This window comes from Lithobates pipiens, unplaced genomic scaffold, assembly GCF_037356315.1.
Source record: "Lithobates pipiens isolate NorthernLeopardFrog02 unplaced genomic scaffold, aLitPip1_a1.2 Scaffold_1, whole genome shotgun sequence".
Classification (NCBI taxonomy): Eukaryota; Metazoa; Chordata; class Amphibia; order Anura; family Ranidae; genus Lithobates; species Lithobates pipiens.
This window is the reverse complement of record NW_027507685.1, coordinates 120,364,542-120,385,814: the sequence shown is the minus strand read 5'-3', so window position 1 is coordinate 120,385,814 and position 21,273 is coordinate 120,364,542. Positions and strand designations below refer to the sequence as shown.

General features: G+C 41.5%; 1 protein-coding gene across 1 annotated transcript in view; it reads right to left on the bottom strand.

The window, feature by feature from the left end:
• The window catches only part of LOC143974159 (methyl-CpG-binding domain protein 1-like), a 92,215-nt gene that overhangs the window by 47,260 nt on the left and 23,682 nt on the right, over positions 1-21,273 (bottom strand). Inside the window, exons 3-9 of the mRNA XM_077475282.1 lie at positions 20,731-20,842; positions 20,487-20,656; positions 17,420-17,505; positions 14,712-14,752; positions 12,251-12,394; positions 11,726-11,860; positions 9,792-9,848 (exon numbers count right to left, since the gene is read on the bottom strand). Coding sequence (XP_077331408.1) covers positions 9,792-9,848; positions 11,726-11,860; positions 12,251-12,394; positions 14,712-14,752; positions 17,420-17,505; positions 20,487-20,656; positions 20,731-20,842 — 745 coding nt within the window. The remainder of the gene's footprint in view (positions 1-9,791; positions 9,849-11,725; positions 11,861-12,250; positions 12,395-14,711; positions 14,753-17,419; positions 17,506-20,486; positions 20,657-20,730; positions 20,843-21,273) is intronic.

The window sequence follows — 21,273 nt, the reverse complement described above, 5'->3', positions numbered from 1 at the left end:
GACCAAGAACCAATAGTTACTCTGACAGAGCTCCAGCATTTCTCTGTGGAGAGAGGAGAAACTTCCAGAAGAACAATCATCTCTGCAGCACTCCACCAATCAGGCCTGTATTGTAGAATAACCAGACGGAAGCCACTCCTCAGTAAAAGGCACATGACAGCCCGCCCTAGTTTTCCAAAAGGCACCCGAAGGACTCTCGGACCATGAGAAACAAAATTCTCTGGTCTGATGAAAAAAGATTGAACACTTTGGCCTGAATGACATACGTCATGTCTGGAGGAAACCTGGCATCGCTCATCTGGCCAATACCATCCCTACAGTGAAGCATGGTGGTGGAAGTATCATGCTGCGGGGATGTTTTTTAGTGGCAGAAAGTGGGAGACTAGTCAAGATCGAGGGAAGATGAATGTAGAAATGTACAGAGGCATCCTTGATGAAAACCTGCTCCAGAGTGATCTGGACATCAGACTGGGGCGCAGGTTCATCTTCCAACAGGACAAAAACCCAAAGCACACAGCCAAGATACAAAGAAGTGGCAATGGGACAACTCTGTGAATGTTCTTAAATGGCCCAGCCAGAGTCCAGAATTGAACCAGAGTGAACATCTCTGGGAAGATCTGAAAATGACTGTGCACCGACACTTCCCATCCAACCTGATGGCGTTTGAGAGGTCCTGCAAACAAGAAAGGGAGAAACTGCCCAAAAATAGGTGTGTCAAGCTTGTAGCATCATACTCAAAGACTTGAGGCTGTAATTGGTGCCAAAGGTGCTTCAACAAGGAATTGAGCAAAGGCTGTGAATACTTATGCACATGGTATTTTTTCGTTTTCTATTTTTAATACATTTTCAAAGATTTCAAACACGTCATTATGGGGTATGGTTTGTAGTATTTTTAGGAAAATAATTTAATCCATATTGGAATAAGGCACACAACAAAATGTGGAAAAAGTAAAGCACTGTGAAAGCTTTCCAGATGCACTGTACTTTAAATAAGTCCCCCCCCCCCCCCTCCTAACACCTATGCTGAGTAACCTGTGTAAGAAAGAACTATATACAGTGGGGACGGAAAGTATTCAGACCCCCTTAAATTGTTCACTCTTTGCTATATTGCAGCCATTTGCTAAGTTCATTTTTTCTCCTCATTAATGTACACACAGCACAGTGTGACAGAAAAACACAGAATTGTTGACATTTTTTTCAGGTTAAAAAAGAAAAACTGAAAGATCACATGGTCCTAGGTATTCAGATCCTTTGCTCAGTATTTAGTAGAAGCACCCTTTCGATCTAATACAGCCATGAGTCTTTTTGGGAAAGAGGCATCAAGTTTTTCACACCTGGATTTGGGGATCCTCTGCCATTCCTTCTTGCAGATCCTCTCCAGTTCAGTCAGGTTGGATGGTAAACGTTGGTGGACAGCCTTTTTTAGGAGAGATGCTCAATTGGGTTTAAGTCAGGGCTCTGGCTGGGCCATTCAAGAACAGTCTTGGAGTTGTTGTGAAGCCACTCCTTCGTCATTTTAGCTGTGTGCTTAGGGTCATTGTCTTGATGGAAGGTAAACCTTCGGCCCAGTCTGAGGTCCTGAGCACTCTGCAGAAGGTTTTCGTCCAGGATATCCCTGTACTTGACCGCATTCATCTTTCCCTTGATTGCAACCAGTCGTCCTGTCCCTGCAGCTGAAAAACACCCCCACAGCATGATGCTGCCACCATCAAGCTTCACTCTTGGGACCGTATTGGACAGGTGATGAGCAGTGCCTGGTTTTCTCCACACATACCGCTTAGAATTAAGGCCAAAAAGTTCCATCTTGGTCTCATCAGACCAGAGAATCTTCTTTCTCATCTTGGAGTCCTTCAGGTGTATTTTTAGCAAACTCTATGCAGGCTTTTAATGCGTCTTGCACTGAGGAGAGGCTTCCATTGGGCCACTCTGCCATAAAGCCCCGACTGGTGGAGGGCTGCAGTGATGGTTGACTTTCTACAACTTTCTCCCATCTCCATCTCTGGAGCTCAGCCACAGTGATCTTTGGGTTCTTCTTTACCTCTCTCACCAAGGCTTTTCTCCCCCGATAGCTCAGTTTGGCCAGACGGCCAGGTCTAGGAAGGGTTCTGGTCATCCCAAACATCTTCCATTTAAGGATTATGGAGGCCACTGCTCTTAGGAACCTTAAGTGAAGCAGAAATGTTTCTGTAACCTTGGCCAGTTCTGTGCCTTGCCACAATTCTGCCTCTGAGCTCTTCAGGCAGTTCCTTGGACCTCATGATTCCCATTTGCTCTGACATGCACTGTGAGTTGTAAGGTCTTATATAGACAGGTGTGTGGCTTTCCTAATCAAGTCCAATCAGTATAATTAAACACAGCTGGACTCAAATGAAGGTGTAAAACCATCTCAAGGATAATCAGAAGAAATGGACAGCACCTGGGTTAAATATATGAGTGTCTCAGCAAAGAGTCTGATTACTTAGGACCATGTGATATTTCAGTTTTTCTTTTTTAATAAATCTGAAAAAATGTCAACAATTCTGTGTTTTTCTGTCACTATGGGGTGCTGTGTGTACATTAATGAGGAAAAAAATGAACTTAAATGGTTTCATCAAATGACTGCAATATAAGTGAAAAATTTAAGGGTATCTGAATACTTTCTGTCCCCACTGTACATACCCATTTTCAGGACGGTCATGTAATTTGGCTACCCTCTGTTAACTAGCAACAGCTACAGGGGAGAGGAGGGAGCGCACACACCCTTGTCTTGGGGAGAGGGGGGGGGGGCGATATTTCTGAGTAAGCTGGAAATCATGCCAGTATAAACACAGCTCCCTATTTTAACAATCTTAAGTGGCCTTAATAGGCGGATGGGAAGTTGCAAAAAAAAAAAACACTTATTTTGAAGGTCTTCATGAAAGAGCCCCATCAGCTCACAAGTATCTATCTGCAATTTGTTAAAATTTGAAGACTGGAAGGCTGCTAAGTCCTTGCCGTCAGAAAAAAAAAACTGAGATGAGCTGTGATCTCAGTGTCCCTGATGTGAAGAAACATTTCCTTACAATTCATACAGCTACAGAGGTGAATGGGAGCTTTTAACATGCTTTCAGAGCTTGTCCGGAATATGTAAATACTTTAATATGCATAGCCTGTGCACGGGTTTACTTTGTGTATTCTTTAAAATGTGTGCTTAAATTATTGTCCATTTTTAAAAACTACTGTCTTTAAATAATAATTACCCCTAAGAATTTTTTTTTTATTTTGGGTGATGCTTATACCCTTTAAAGGCCAAGTCCACCTTTAAAAATAAATAATGTGCACATATTTTTGCAGGGAAAAAAAAAAAAGGGTATATTATTTGCATAGGAGTCGCCAAAGCATCGCACCTGCAATCAATAGATAGTAGTTAGGCTTTAAACCTCCTATGTCATTCAAAAACACTTAATTTCTTTATGGGATGTTAACAGTGCTAAAGATTCAATTGCATTTTTGCTAAATTTCTCATAAAATTTCATGTTGCTCTGCTTCTCCAGATTCCTATCACTCATTTTACACCAAAAGCGCAGCGCACACACACACACGTGTTGTATTTTTTTAAAACTCTGTAAAGACAGTCAACTAGTCTGCAACCCACGTGAATGCAAGTTAGAACATAGGAGTGCGAATAGCTGTGTGACTCACCACCATAGTGCTATTCCACGATCATTAAATTGTCACGTATACACGCTCACAATTCCTACTTGATATCCTTGTATCTTCCGTTTATCCTTCATTCAATGACATTACATTGCTGTTTTAGATATGTTACTATATTTTGCTAATGCAAGGCTTAATTGGTTTATTGCAGTCCTAATTAACCCCTTCATGACCAGGGGTAAAACGAGCCTTAACTGGACTTTCATAGGGTAGTAAATGGTAAGGGATATATTCTGTTTTTTTTTTGTTTTTTGTTTTTATTTAAATTAAAGGAAAGTTGGCCCAAAATCATAAAAGAATTTAGTTTTTATAATTTAGCTGTATAGTTCTTGCCAATACCATAACTTACCAGTAAAGAACTGAAAATAAATTCTCCTGCAGCGATATCACATAGGTAGATGTAATTTGTTGTTTGTACCCAAAGTAGGGCCAAGAACCAATGCACCAGTGTCCATTTTGCTTTTTTTAGCCTACCTAAAACACAGACACTAACTGATACCGATACAAATTTTAAAAATGCATTTTTTTTTTAAATCCTAAAGTACTGGTCCAGACCCTCGAGCCTTACCTTGACTCCAACACTAACCTAGATCAAACCTTGATCTAAATATTTTTTTTCTCTTTATCTCCATTCAGAGAAGAAAAAACCCAGTATTGGCTAAACAGTGAGTGATCACTATGACAGCCAATTAGTGGCTATCACAGTGATAAATCAGGTTATTGGGAAACCGGGACTCCTGGTTCCCAATCATTAGCAGGAGACCCACATCTCTCGTCTCCCAGCACAAAACACAACACATATGTGGTGCCCAGGTTTAAAGTCTACCTCCTGGACGCTGCATATACGTTACTATGTCCATGACCTAAAACACAATGGATTTAAAAAAAAAAAAAAAAGGACTGTGAATTAGAGGTCGACCGATATATCGGCCGGCCGATATATCGGCCGATATTTGCCGTTTTTTAAATAATCGGCATCGGCCGATTTGTGCTGATAAAAAGCCGATTTAGAACTACAGCAGGACTTTGAAATGACTTCTGTATAGAATGGTCTAAGTTGACTGAGTCGTCATAGCAACCCTTTCCTCCACTCTGGGCAGGCTGCCAAGAAAAGAACAGAAAGATACAATGTTTACACTTGAATGAGTGAAGTCATCTCTGTGTGTAGAAGTTCTCAGTTTAACCATTTAAAGACTAAATCTTTTCTGACACTTGTTGCTTACAAGTAAAAAATCCTGTATTTTCTGCCAGAAAATCACTTAGACCCCCCCAAAAAGGATATATATTTTTTTAGCAGAGATCCTAGGTAATAAAATAGCGGTTGTTGCAATATTTTATGTCACACGGCATTTGCACAGAGGTCTTTCAAATGCATTTTTTTGGGAAAAAAATACACCATTTAAAAAATAAAATAAAAACAGTAAAGTTAGCCCATTTTTTTTTTTTGTCCAAAATTTTTGACTACCTGTTTTTATTTAATATATATATATATATATATATATATATATATATATATATATATATATATATATATATATATTTTTTTTTTTTTTTTTTTTTTTATTTAACCACTTTCAGACCGGACCATTTTGCTGGTAAATGACCAGAGGTCTTTTTACACTTTGGCACTGCGCTGCTTTAACTGGTAATTACGCGGTCATGCAATGTTGTACCCAAACAAAATTTGCGTCCTTTTCTTCCCACAAATAGAGCTTTCTTTTGATGGTATTTGATTGCCTCTGCGATTTTTATTTTTTGCGATATAAACGTAAAAAGACCGCAAATTTTGAAAAAAAATGATATTTTCTACTTTTTGTTATTAGAAAAATCCAATAAACTCAATTTTAGTCATACATTTAGGCCAAAATGTATTCAGCCACATGTCTTTGGTAAAAAAAAAGTCAATAATTGTATATTTATTGGTTTGCGCAAAAGTTGTCACATCTACAAGCTAAGGTACGTTTTCTGGAATTTACGCAGCTTTTAGTTTACGACTGCCTATCTCATTTCTTGAGGTGCTAAAATGGCAGGGCAGTACAAAACCCCCCCAAATGACCCCATTTTGGAAAGTAGACCCCCTAAGGAAATTGATAAGAGGCATGTTGAGCCCATTGAATATTTTATTTTTTTGCCTCAAGCGATTGAATAATGACAAAAAAAAAAATTTTTTTTTTTTTTTTACACAAAGTTGTCACTAAATGATATATTGCTCACACATGCTATGGGCGTATGTGAAATGACACCCCAAAATAAATTCTGCTGCTTCTCCTGAGTACGGGGATACCACATATGTGGGACTTTTTGGGAGCCTAGCCGCGTACGGGGCCCCGAAAACCAAGCACCGCCTTCAGGCTTTCTAAGGGCGTAAATTTTTGAGTTCACTTCTCACTACCTATTACAGTTTTGAAGGCCATAAAATGCCAAGATGGCACAAAACCCCCACAAATGACCCCATTTTAGAAAGTAGACACCCCAAGCTATTTGCTGAGAGGCATGTTGAGTTCATGGAATATTTTATATTTTGCCACAAGTTGCGGGAAAATTACAAACTTTTTTTTTTTTTTTTTTTTTTAACAAAGTTGTCACTAAATGATATATTGCTCATGCATGCCATGGGCATATGTGAAATGACACCCCAAAATAAATTCTGCTGCTTCTCCTGAGTACGAGGATACCACATATGTGGGACTTTTTGGGAGCCTAGCCGCGTACGGGGCCCCGAAAACCAAGCACCGCCTTCAGGCTTTCTAAGGGCGTAAATTTTTGAGTTCACTTCTCACTACCTATTACAGTTTTGAAGGCCATAAAATGCCAAGATGGCACAAAACCCCCACAAATGACCCCATTTTAGAAAGTAGACACCCCAAGCTATTTGCTGAGAGGCATGTTGAGTCCATGGAATATTTTATATTTTGCCACAAGTTGCGGGAAAATTACAAACTTTTTTTTTTTTTTTTTTTTTCACAAAGTTGTCACTAAATGATATATTGCTCACGCATGCCATGGGCATATGTGAAATGACACCCCAAAATAAATTCTGCTGCTTCTCCTGAGTATGGGGATACCACATATGTGGGACTTTTTGGGAGCCTAGCCGCGTACGGGGCCCCGAAAACCAAGCACCGCCTTCAGGCTTTCTAAGGGCGTTACAGTTTTGAAGGCCATAAAATGCCAAGATGGCACAAACCCCCCCCAAATGACCCCATTTTGGAAAGTAGACACCCCTAAATTTAGGGGTACACTAGTGAGACTAGGTAATAAATGGCGGGTGCCCTGAAACTATAAAAAAATAACTAACCAACCAGCGTCACCTGTAACAGTTATATGGTGATCACTGGTGAAAGGGTTAACTAGGGGGCAATCGGGGGGCTTTATGCGGTAGTATATGGGGGTCCCTGGCGCTATAAAAAGCTGCAGCGAACCTAAATACCTACCTGCCTAACTAGCGTCACCTGTGACACTAATACAGCGATCAGAAAAACGATCGCTTATTAGGCTGGGTTCACACTGGAGCGATGCGGGAACGCCACGAATGCGCGGCGGGTTCCCGCATCGCATGCCTCCCGGCGGCAGTTCACACTGCCCTATGCGAACTGCTGGGAGTGTCAGTGAAATGTTACTGACACCCCCAGATCAGTTCGCATATCGCAGTGCGATCTGCAAACTCGGATCGCATGGTGTGAACACCCATGCGATCCGATTCTGCTGCGGGCCAAAAAAAGGGTCCCGTGCGAATTTGCGGCGGGTGCGGCGAATGGCTGAACTCGAATCGCACAGAGATCGGATGTGATTTGCACTGCAGTGCGGTGCGAATCACATCCGTTCTCATAAACCGCTGCAATGTGAACCCAGCCTTAGTGACACTGGCGACGGGGGGTGATCACGGGGTTAAACCTTTATTGGGGGGGTTAGGGGGGTACCTTAGAACTAAAGGGGGCTAACCCTAACTGCCCTAACAGTTATTAGTCACAAATGACACCCGCCGGGTGATCAGGGGGTTAAACCTTTATTAGGTAATAAATGGCGGGTGCCCTGAAACTATAAAAAAATAACTAACCAACCAGCGTCGCCTGTAACAGTTATATGGTGATCACTGGTGAAAGGGTTAACTAGGGGGCAATCAGGGGGCTTTATGCGGTAGTATATGGGGGTCCCTGGCGCTATAAAAAGCTGCGGCGAACCTAAATACCTACCTGCCTAACTAGCGTCACCTGTGACACTAATACAGCGATCAGAAAAATGATCGCTTATTAGGCTGGGTTCACACTGGAGCGATGCGGAAACGCCGCGAATCCGCGGCGGGTTTCCGCATCGCATGCCTCCCGGCGGCAGTTCACACTGCCCTATGCGAACTGCTGGGAGTGTCAGTGAAATGTTACTGACACCCCCAGATCAGTTCGCATATCGCAGTGCGATCTGCAAACTCGGATCGCATGGTGTGAACACCCATGCGATCCGATTCTGCTGCGGGCCAAAAAAAGGGTCCCGTGCGAATTTGCGGCGGGTGTGGCGGGTGCGGCGAATGGCTGAACTCGAATCGCACAGAGATCGGATGTGATTTGCACTGCAGTGCGGTGCGAATCACATTCGTTCTCATAAACCGCTGCAATGTGAACCCAGCCTTAGTGACACTGGCGACGGGGGGTGATCACGGGGTTAAACCTTTATTGGGGGGGTTAGGGGGGTACATTAGAACTAAAGGGGGCTAACTCTAACTGCCCTAACAGTTATTACAGTCACAAATGACACCAATGCAAAAAAAAAAAAAAAAAAAATGACATTGGTGTCACTGTGACTGGGGGGCAGGGGTAATTGGGGGGGTGATCGGGGGGTAAAGGGGGGGTGTGAGTGTGCCTGGCATGTTCTACTGTGTGTGTAGAGTGTTGGTGCAACTTACTGATCCGCTCTCCTCCGTGTCGGAACGAAAAATACCGACACGGAGGAGAGAATACATCACTTCCTCTCCTGTGTTTACATTACAGGAGAGGAAGTGATGTCACCGGGGATTTCTATTCGTCGGGAGCGATCGCGAGGGGGTGGCCATGAATGAATGGCCGTCCCCTCGTCCGGGATCGCTCCCGTACGAAAACCGACCGCCGCAGGCACCGGGCGGGGGCCCGATCGGGCCCCCGACCCGCGGGAGGCAAGGGACGTACATGTATGTCCTTATGCCTGCCCGTGCCATTGTAACGACGTACATCGGCGTGCGGCGGTCGGCAACTGGTTAAATCATACATACAAGTAAACTGATTGGAGGTTTGTTTTGTTTAATAAATGTTTAAGTGTAAGAAATTTTCTGTATCACGTATGAAGACTGCTTTCACACTGGAGCGGACAGGCGTTGATGGTAAAACGCAAGTTTTAGCGGCTCTTTACCATCATTTTAGCGGTGCTATTTGGCTGCTAGTGGGGCACATATAACCCAGCTAGCGGCCAAGGAAGAGGTTAAATGCGCCCATGAAGCACCGCTGCCAAATCGCATTGCATGCGCTTCGGCAGTGGTGCCCATTCTTATCAATGGGCAGGAGTGGTGGAGGAGCGGTATACACCACTCCAAACGTGCTGCTTGCAGGACTTTTTTTTTTAAGATCCTGCCAGCGCATTGCCTCAGTGTGAAAGCACTCTGTCTTTCACACAGACTGCAGGGGAGCCATTTTACAGGCACTTTACAGGCGCTATTTTTAGCCCAAAAGCGCCTTAAAACGCCCCAGTGGGAAAGGTGTGTTAGATCAAGGGGGATTAAAAATAAAATAAAATCGGCCTAACATATCGGCCCAAAAAAAAATCGGCATCATATATCGGCTATCGGCCGCCATGATTTCTAAATATCGGCATCGGCATCGGCCAGAGAAAAACCCATATCGGTCGACCTCTACTGTGAATGGTATATAATGACTCCTGGACTTGTCTCGTCCCCTCCTTTCTGTATTTTGATCCAAGGGACCAACAAAGCTTTAACTGACTTTCTGTCATGGTAAAGGAAATCTCCCTCTATACAAACAAAAAACACAGACACGCAAGGATCTAAGCCTTCCTCACTGTACCAAACGTATTTAAATAAATTACTGTCATACCTGTTGGATCATCCAAACCATTGCAAGTCCTAAGAAACTTACTGTTTTTAATTTCTTTGTAGCAAAATCTTTAATTACTTCTGTTTTGGTCCCTGATTTCTACAAAGACAAAACAATAAGAAAAGTCAACAGCAATATTTTCTAGAGAAGTTATGTGTAAGGAAAGCTTAAAAAGGTATGAAATAAAAAAATATGAAAAAAACAAAAAGGCATGAGCACATAAGAAAGCATTTGTCATTTTACTTTCAGTGCTAATTTACAGCACTAACGATAGACTTCAGTTGAATGTATATAATCTGTTTACAGCTTTTAAATATTTTTGTATATTCTCTTTCTTAACCACTTCAATACAGGGCACTTTCGCCCTCTTCCTTCCCAGCCCAATTTTCAGCTTTCATTGCTCTAGCGCTTTCAGTGACAATTGCGCGGTCATGCTACACTGTACCCAAATGAAATTTTTATCATTTTGTTCACACAAATAGAGCTTTAGTTTGGTGGTATTTATTCACGACTCAGTTTTTTTTTTTTTGTGCAAAAAAAGCGGAAATTTGGAAAAACAACAATATTTTCTTTTTTCTATTTTAAAAGAAATCCAATAAAATCTAATTTTGTCATAAATTTAAGCCAAAATGTATTCTGCTACATGTTTTTGGTAAAAAAAAAATTCCGTTAAGTGTATAATAATTGGTTTGTGTGATCACGGACATATGTACGCAAATGATCATGTACATATGTGTGCAGATAATCATTGGGACATGTGATTTTAGTGGGACATATGTGGGGGACATGTTTTTATTATTAGGGACATGTGTTTTTATTATTTGGAGACATGTATGTTTTGGGGACATATGTGGGGACTGTGTTTACACTGTGTGGTGTGTCGTGTGTTTACACTAGACTTGTGATCAGTGAGTAAAAAGCTGTAAAAAACAGCTCATACTCACTGATCATCAGCCGGCTGCAGCGATCTGCTCTCCTCTCTTCAGCAATGACTTCTGTGTGAGGAGAGGAGAAGCCGATTGCCTAGCAACCGGCTGTTTGTTTACATCACATGACGGCTGTGATTGGACACGGCCGTCATGTGATCAGGAGGGCCAATCACAGAGCCCTCCTGCCGATCTGAGATGCGCTGTGTCCGGGTGACACGAGCACATCGGGATCGCGCCGCTGCGCGGGCACGCGCGCGATCCCGCTCCTTCTGAAGGACGTTCCTGAACGTCCTATCAGAAGTAGACGGCTCCCACCTGGCCGTATATGTGCATTGGCCGGGTGGGAAGTGGTTAAATAAACTTATAAAAATAGCTTACTGTATTTTAGTTTATACTGGTGCCTCTAAAGTCCTCAAGTCCCATTTAGCTCTTTAAGTTTTAGACTTCAGGTGAACAGACAACGGTACACGCAGAGCGAAATTCGGCTGATTTTCGGTCCCGTGTATACCAGCCTTAAAACAAGAATGTATACTATTTTCTCCTTAGGTGTTTTTTTCTTTAATTTCTGTAATGCAGCATTTTGACAGAACTTGGGGAGGTGGGGGTAGACGGTTTTAAAATTTTAATTTTTCAGCACTTCTAGTTCAGTAAAATCTACTAAAGAACAAAAAAATAAAAAATTGCTGTTACTTCCTGCCCTACCTTCAGCCAGTTTCAAACAGAACATATATGTGTCAAATTGTGAACACTGTAGGCATTGGCCAGAAAAAAACAGCAATGAAAGGCTGATGTATGTATTACTAGCATGTAATCTCACTTTCAATGATTACATGCAAGTGAACAGCCCTGGACACAGGCAATCTGCATCCATGGCCGATAAGTGATTACATATGAGCAAACCCCACTGTGGTTCTTGCATTCTAATAGCAGGTGTGAATGCATCCTTACTGAAATAAATAAATAAATAAATAATATATATACACACACATACATATATATATACACACACACATACACACACACGTATGCTCTCAGTTTTACACTAACCTTTTTGTAGCATCTTCGTTTCACACACTTCCTGCTGATGTCCAGATCTGGGTTTTGTTGCCTCTTTAAACACACAGAACAAGCCTCACAGTCCTCTGTTGCAGTACAGCCCTGACAAACTCCACAGTCACCTGGCTGTGCAAGAAGAAAATAATGAAAACAGTTACTGTTTGCAACATACGAATTACAATAAAGCTGTAAAGAAATGCTGTTAAACAGAAAGATAGTGGAGTTACTCTATTCAAATAACTGCTGAAATTCTTGTGCTAAAACAACAGCAATGAAAGATACAAAATTAATGTTGCACAAGAAAAAGAAAAACAGGAAATGAGGAGATCTGCATTGTTAACCATGAAGGCTTTTGTCAAGAGTCAACTAATACCTATTTCAAGAGATAACCTAGATAAAATATAAATCTTCAGCAGGGTGGGAAACTTTGTTCATTTTCTGGGAATGCTCAGCACCAAAGTGGTGCAGGAACAGGTTGCTCTTAAGCTGGTCACACAAAAGTTGCTGCGATGGTACCTTGTGGATAGCCTTCAGACAGCGCCTTTTCACGCACTTCCAGGAGCTTCCGAATTCAGGGTTGTGGGTACGGAGGAGACATATCGAACAATAACCACAGTTCTCAGTCAAACTGCATGCAGCACAATTACCACAGCCGATGCTCTGAAGTTAGGAAGGAGATATTAACAGGATTTCCCACCTGTATAATTCACCAATTTCACACACTACAAAACATTCTATGATAGAGAAACTCCTGTTTAACTAAGAAATTATACCAAAAAAATAAAAATAAAGTTTGTGTTCTCCTGAAGGGAGAAGTGGGCTGCATGGGGGCGCTGTCCTTACTGGGAGAACACAGTCATTACTACTAGCTGCTAGAGCTGCTGGCAATAATCACATGTAAAAATCTGACATGATGGTTGAACCCAAATCGATCGATGAATCGACTTGAGTACAATCAGCCTGCCCAGGGATGGTGCAAATATTAGCTGGTCCCTGCTGAACTGGCCAAGATTCTAACCATCTAAGGCTGGCTTAAGTAGGAGGCTTCATTATCAGCTGAGCAATGTATGCTTCTTGTGTGCAGCGACTGATGTGAAGGTAAAGTATGTAAATTGCTGAGTTGGCCTGTGATAAATAAAGCTTAGACTGGTAGTAGGAAAAATCATGGCATCCATTTTGGGGTGAAAAAGTCTTATAAAAAGTGTTTAAAAAAATAAATAAAAAAATCTACTATAGTAGAGGGTACATCTAATTTCACTTCAAGTTCTATACAACACCTTTGGAAAAAGTAACAAGAATCCAAACAAGTGAATAATTAGATTTTCTGACACCAGACAAAAGTTGTTCAAGGTACCAACAAGAAGGCTGTAAGGGGACAGAGGCATAAAGACCAAAAACAAATATGTGAGGAGATTACAGGCTGCAGAATGTCTAGTGCATAGAAGGCACAGTAGACCTATGTAGGAAATAAAACTCAGTCCTAGCACAAGGCTCTGGGTAGCCGGTGGCAGTAGCAATCCCTATATTGTTATCCTCAGAAGTTAAAGTATCAGCACAAGGTGCCGGCCATTTGAGAGCAGGGTTTATGATGGCTTTATAAAAGCCAAGTCAGTCTCTTAGCACTGAAATCGTAAAAAAAAAGACTCTGGCAGCAGCTAGAAATTACAAAAAATCCTTTTGAATTGTTAAACAAAAATATTAAAATGTTCAGTGATCATTTTATATTAAATTATATATTTTTCTTTTTTAAAAGACAATAATACGGGTCAGCACCATTGAACCACTGTGAAAACGTATTGCTACACTGCTTTTAATTAAGAAACTCAATAGCCTATAGAATAGAACTATTGATTCATCCTCAAAACTGGTTGTAAAACCAAAAGTTTGGACAAAGTCAACGTTACATGCATAGCCGATTTCCAATTTGAAGTTATGTGTTTTTACAACCTTAAAAGAGAAGTTCAGGAACCTAAAAAAAAAAATGAATAAAAAATAAATAAAAAAAACACAAAATCTAGATCCCAGCAGCAGTTGTCCCCCGCTGCCTTTCTAGGCCGAGAACTGAGCGATCAAACGTCGCTGACTGCCAAGTCTTCAGCCTGCAGAGAGCTGATGATTCACAAGTTTTCTGCCCCTCCAGCGCTTACTGGAGTGCTGAGCTGTGGAGGGGCAGAAGCACCACATTGCAAGGCTAAGCCAGCTGCCGGTCAAGGCATCTGGGAGAATCCCAGCCATATGGTCCAGGTCTGTGATGTCAGTCGAAAGCGGGTCACAAGAGTGCAGAACTAAATGCACTCCTGTGACCCACAGAAGTATAGCCAAAAAAAGCTTTGGCTCTACTTCTCCTTTAACAAACATCAAAGCAATGGATTGGACAGGTTCAGTGATCCTTTGCGTCCAGAGTAAAGGGTGCCCATTTAGGATCAAGGCTTATTCACATCTGAGGTGCCCAGAAGGAAGAGGCCAACCCTACTGGAAACAGAGTAAGGTGCAAGCCAAGAGGTCCCAGAGGAGGGTTCAACTATAGTTTTAAAAAGGAGTTCCAGCCAAAATTGTTATTCAACTATTTACCAAGTCAAGGATATTGTGTAGATAAACCATTTTGGATCTTTTAGATAGTCTAATCAATTGCAATAGCAGTAAAAATTGAAAAGATCCTCTGTGAATCTACTACAAAACATGTCAAAACCACCCGAATGAATGATCAGACTAAGCTAGGGATCCCCAAACTACAGCCCTCCAGCTGTTGTGGAACTACATATCCCATGAGGCATTCACAGACATAACTAGGCATGATGGGAATTGTAGTTCCTGAACAACTGGAGGACCATAGTTTCGAGACCCCTGGACTAAGCGAACTACACAAGGAATGGCTTTGCAGTTAAGCTGGTTGACTGTCAACACCACAGTGGGACCAGAGATGGACTTGGGGCACCAAATAACGTTAACGCATTTATTTCAATAAAAAGAGGCTCACCTTTAGCAGCTTCTGTTCCCTGTTAAATGCTCTTCGATTAGCTAAAAATAAAGATAGAAAAACAGTTATCTCACAGGATTACAATGCAATTGTAAGGATGTCATGTGACTGCCTAGACTTGATCTGGAAAGCCATTTAGCTCTCCATAGGTTCAGGATTAATATCAAAATAAATTTAGTTGTTGGTACATGGTTAACAAAGTGCTCCACAAATATCAATCAAGGGGGTTCCCATCCCAATAAGAGGATTGCAAACCTCATCAATTTACTTATTTTAATCTTCATCCTGTCCTTTATTTCTATAGCTGCAGTAAAAAAATGTTTTGGCTGGACCTTTAAAAGATACATAGGGAGAACAATGGGATAACTGCAAAATATATTATAGTCTCAGAGACAGAGACAAAGAGAAGAAAGCAGATTGTGAAAGCGCTGAAGAGAAATGAGGTTACATGTAACCTGTTCAGTTTGTGCCCATTTCGATTTCAGCTAGGGGGAAAAAAAGGGGGGGGGGGGAACAAAACAAACACTGTAAAATGTACTTTTGTAAACAAACTCGAAAAAAGTTTTTGGACTCTTGTTCTCTGCAACCATCTCCCTGACCATTTCTCTGGAGAGAGAATAGTGAAAAGCTACGGCCGACATTAAACCAACAGAGGGCATATGGTTTAAAATAAAATAAAAATATCCCAGAAGCGTGTGCACAGTGGTGATCACCCAAATAAACTGTATTATAGCCTCTTTAGATAAAAGAATCTATTCTAAATCATATTCTACAGCTTTAATATATACAATACACAATAAATACCATAATATAAATACTATCGATAGAGATATTAAAAATTGATTCCAAATGCAATAATCGGTGTAATACAGCAACAACATTATTCTGATATAGATATATAAAATGATTACATAAACGGTTTTATTACTAGTTAGAATACAACATACCAATTCATTTAAATAATGTACACCATGAGATTATACCACTGCATGAACTGGTTTCTTCAAGTCCTGAAGAAGTGGACGAGACCAGAGAAAAACCCATTGACGTAGGAGACTCCCGTAAATGTAAAATATATCAAACTGTAACATGCATTTGTAATTCGTATATAAAAACAAGGGATGATAGGTTTATGTAGAATACTCTGTTTTTGTGTATGAGGAAGTATGGTGGACTTTGAAATAAATTATACATGATATGGTGTTTATTGTTGCATTTTGTATTTACTGAAGTCTTAATATATAAATTGTAACACATGTTGAGCTGAATTTAACAGAACCGTTATCTAATACAAATACTACAAATATAAAAAATAAAAAAATTTAATAAAAAAGGAGCCCCTGGACCTTCATGTGTTTATATGAATATATAAAGTTATAAGTGCCTAAATCTCTTCACCGAATTAGGAAGTGCCAATAACTGACAATTCCATGACACCACAATCTGCAGCTGTTCCCCCGAGGTAGCACTGGTGAAAATTTTCAGATGTTCTTTTAGAAAAACTTTGCAGAGGTAGACCACAGTAGTAACCCTTTATGATTGGTTAAAGTTGAGCTGTTGTGATTTTCCACACTTCAATGCAATGCAGACTGCTGACACCTGCCATTCTACTGAAATAATCTGAATAATCCACTGCAGCCTATTACCTAATCAGTGCACTAAAGAAAGGATGGCTGATGAGAGTAGGAAGAAGTTATCAGGAAAGAGAAATTCAGGACCTTGCACCTGTAATAAGGACCTAGTCTTCTAGAAGGAGAAGTTTAAACCATTATGACTGATAATGGAAATACAACCCTTTTCTTTGTGTGGAGGCTTTCCATATACTTCCTAGCAGATAAAGGCATATTAAAGAGGAACTGAAGTTCCGCTAAAAGAAACAGCAAGCAGGCAGGCTTTTATTGCAGAAGAAACATGCAAGAGACTTCTGCAAATAATATGCCCCTAACTGCCTGCTCGCGGTCTTCCCCAGCTCTGTAAACTTGTGCAGCTCAGCTTATAGCGCCCAGCCAGTTTCTGAATGTAAGGATGACGTCTTCCTGCACAAGAGGGATCGCTTCACCCAGCAGCCAATAGAGTCCCGGAGGCCAGAGCAGGACCGTTAGACAGGCGAGTATTCAAGTAGTAGCAAACACTGGATGGTCACTTGTACCTACAGGTAGGCTTACAAAAAAAGCTTTCCTGTAGGTACAATCAATACCGTCACCAGCCCATGTGCACTACACTATGACTGAATGTGATGTCAATCCAGAGCACTGTGCCCTGGCCATGACTCCCAAGCACATGGGTGGGAGTGACGTCATAGCATCTTGGTCAAGCGGTCAGAGCACGCAAACCCATAAGAAATATTGGATAAAAATGCAAGACCTGTCAACGGTGACCGTGTGCTGCTGGAAGGGTCTCTTTTACAGGTAAGTCTGTTATAATGTGCTAGTATGTGGTGCAAACTTGCATATTATGTCATTAATTTGCAGGGGAACTTATTTTTTTTAAAGACTTTACTACTACTTGAAGCTTTCAGTCCTGCTTAAAGTTTGGGTATTCAGTTTGTCACAAGAAATAAAAAAAAAATAAAAAAATAAAAACTGAGTAGTGTGCAGTTTATGTTCCATAAAAATGGATGAAAGGAAAACTGAAGGCATCACGCATACAAAAACTTGATTTTTTTTTTTCCTTATACTGCTCTTATTCTGTTTAAAATTACTTCTTACCACGACAGTTACCACAGTACCAAATGTTACGCTTCGACCGACCGAACTCGACCCCAGTAAACCAAACCTTACAACCGCTGCAGCACCTAGAAGAGAAGTGTGTTTAAGAATTCTTTCTTACACTTGTCAATTCATGCGATTTGACAGCAACATTATGCAAGTGAAATGCTGATGGCCATTCAACGTAAATCAGAGTTTATGCTATTTACCTTGGAGTGGAAGTAGAAAACGTAAAATGACTAGCCATAATCTTTCATAAAATCTAGCAGCTTTCTGCTCTTGTCCCTCAGACCTGGATCCATTGTTAAAAAAAAGGAGTTCATTTTTAGAGTAATGGAGGGTTGAAAGTTTTTTGTTGACATCTGTGTTTCATTGCAGAAATTTTCCTTCGCTTCCTGTCCTAAGTGAGGACATCCTGGGGTGTCACCAGAACTAATGCCCCCCCATTAGAAGGGATTTCCCCCTCAATTCCTGTTCTGATGCCAACCCAAAATGTGCGATTTCTCTTTCTTTCCCTTTCAATTATAATGGTAAACAGGACAAATAGAGAGGGCGCCTCTCCCTAAAAGACATAAAAAAAAAAAAAAAGGTTTTGCCTTCAGTGACACTTTGGGGTTAATTTACTAAAACTGGAGAGGGCAACATCTGGTGCAGCTCTGCGTAGAAACCAATCAGCTTCCATTTTTTTTTGTCAAAGCTTAATTGAGGAAGCTGAAGTTAGAAGTGTATTGGCCAAGATACACAGCTGTACCAGATTTTGCACACTCCAGTTTTAGTAAATCAACCCTTTTAAAAGCAGAGTTCCACCCAAAAGTGGACCCTGTGCTTATCAAAAGCGGGTATCTTTTCAATAGGTACCCTGTCCTCACTTCCAGGAGACTGGGCCGCAGCAAATTAAGTCAGCAGCTCGGCCCCCTCTTCTGGTGGGCCAGTGAGAGACTGGTAGGACAGAACGCTTGGTGCATGCGCAGTAGGGACCCGGCCATGAAGCCAAAAAGGGAACCCGGCAGTGTAGCCGAACTGCAATGGCGGCAGCGGCAGCACCCGACCAGTCGATGTAAACATCGGCTGCGGTGCTGTCATTGCTGGACTCCGGACATGTAAGTGTCCTAATGTTAAAAGTCAGCAACTACAGTATGTGTATAATTTTTAAAGGGGTGGACAGAACTCTGCTTTAAGTCTTACTGAAAGCTTAGTTGATTTTGTGTGCATCAAGCTCTGTGGTAAATGGGGCCTGGAGGGTAGATTTGATCAAACTTCACCCCCACAATATTTCCTCCCAAATTTTTGATAGCAAAGTTACACTGAACTGTGCTGCACATTCACAAATCAAAAGAGACAAAAAAATAGAGCTGGAGGAGCTTTATACTCTACCATTACACATGTTACAGTGTATTTATTATTTCTACCTATATTGTGATACATTTTTCTTCTTAATGCAGCCAATCTTACAGACCCCCAATACACTTCTAAAAGAGAATACCGCCTTAGTGTACAAACTTCCTCTCCTCTATGTATATGAAAATACAGGGCACTTAACTGCAAGTGTTGCTGGAACTACACAACACGCTGTTCTGCCTTTTCACAGCTTTTTATTTTATTTTCTTTAAAGAGGATGTAAACCCTCACATATATCCAGTGAAGTGAATAGCCTCAGATGATACAAAGATTAAACAAATCCTCCTCCTCCAAGTTCTACTTATTTATTTGCAGTCTTCTCTTTTGTACACCCCTTCAAAAGTGCTGATTTTAGGTAAAAATCCTTTGGCATTTTTCAGCATCACAGAGGAGGGGTGGAGAGCTGCAGTTAGAGGTCAGAGACACTGTGTGAGAGCTGAGTGGAGGAGAGGAACACACCTCCTTCACATGCACAGCAGAACTGTGTTCTGAATAGACAAGCTGTGTGCTGAGCTCTCTCCCCGACACATTTTTTTCTCATGTGTCTGAACACTTCTCAGAAGTGACTCATGCTAACAGAGGAAGGAAGCATCAGAGAGAAAAAACACTTAGCCCCTGTTCACATCGACTGCAGCTTTGAAATTGCGCAATTTAAAAAGCCGCATCTCTGTGCACATCTATTCAAGTCGTACCCAAAATTGCCAATGCATGTTCGGGCACGTTCCACTTTTTCAAAATGATGTGGCACACCAGTTTGAACACAGCGATTGCTGGCAATAGACTGCAACTTGTCAAGCAATTTGAAGTGTCAATGTGAACATTGGATAGAGACAAGTAAACACTACAGATATATGCGCTTTCCTCAGATTTGATGACTGAGGTTTACAACCACTTTAAATCTCAAAAAGCTTTAATGAGCATAAACAACTCATTACCAGGAATACTCTACAGTAAAAGCAATATTCCAGAGCGAGAACAGCAATCTAAGACACTGAACACAAGGACTGTGACCAATAAACAGCCATCGGTATTTCAGTACAGGGTTAAGACATCCTGATACATAGATCAAGTGCCCATGGCTAGTTCCAGAGTATAGCTGGAAAAAAACCCCACTGGGATTACAAAATTCTGTCAACAATAAGATCTATAGGTCAAAGACCCGGTACAGCCTGTCAAGTTTATTACAGCCGCTCCAATTTCCTGGGACACCCTCTATGCTTTTGACAGTTCTTCATTATAATAAGGCCAATTAAAGGATGAAGATGTGGGCAAGTACAAGAATTTAGCCAGCAGAGTAGTCATTGGTACAACACGCTGTTTAGGTTTCACTGCACTCTAGCTTCGCAGACCTTAAAATGCAATAAATTTAACCATCTGCTGTGGCGTTATGAGAGTTTGCACTATCCCTGCTGTTTTTTTTTATTTATTTTCTATTGTAGAAAACATAACATGAGGAGATGGGATGCACAAAGTTGACTTGGAACACCCCCAAATTACCACCCAAGACACACGAAGCAGAGTAAAACCAATAAAGCATTACTACAATTTTTTACACTATGTCTCATTTCACAGTAATACAGTGACACTTTTGCTGTATGACGCTGCCTCTACCTTGGTCATGCAACAGACAAACTTGAAGAGTTTCTTCCTACTCAAGCAAGCAACTTACGCGGTCACTGACTTTACTTCCTTCCCATTTTGCTGGTGTTCTTTAGAAGATGGAAAAGGAAAGGACAAACGTTTCTCAGACTGGACTGGAGATGTTGGGGTCACCGGAGAGGTTGATAGCACTGGGGATGTTGGCGTTGCCTTCTTCTTCTTTTTCTTAATCTTCTTTCTCTAAATAATAGAAATGTCATTAGCGGACTGACTAATAGTAACCCCTTCTACTCCCCAGAAGACACATCACCTACCTTCTCCAGTGGGATCAGGGTTCCTTGCTTGAAATTAAAGCATGACAGGTCCACAGATTCTCCTAAGAACTTGGACAGCTCAGGCTTGCTGCGAAAGCGCTGACCAGTGGGACTACCGAACAAGAAGCGCAAGATAAGTAATGTCAGAAATTTTACATAACGGAAACAGAAAATATTAAACAACTCACAAGCACTATCTACTGCAGCCGTCATTAAATTGCGGTCCGAGTCCGGACCGAACGGAGCTTCTGCCCGGACCGCCGTGCCGCCAGCATACTAAATTGAAGCAATCACTGGTTTGCTGGGACCGCGGGTTTCCCCAGCAACCAGTGACGCTGCGCGCATGCGCCCGCCCTTCTCCTGGCCGCGTCTCTCGAAGCTGAAGAGACACACACGCTCACGGGCAGTAGGGGTGTGACGTCACATGCGCGCCCCGCCCAGCCCCCCTGCTGCCTGCAGTTCCCTATTCCCGGGTCCTGGCTCTCCTTGCCAGGCAGTTTCAGTTGTACCCTCGCTCCTGCAGTTAAGGTATGTGGGCACATT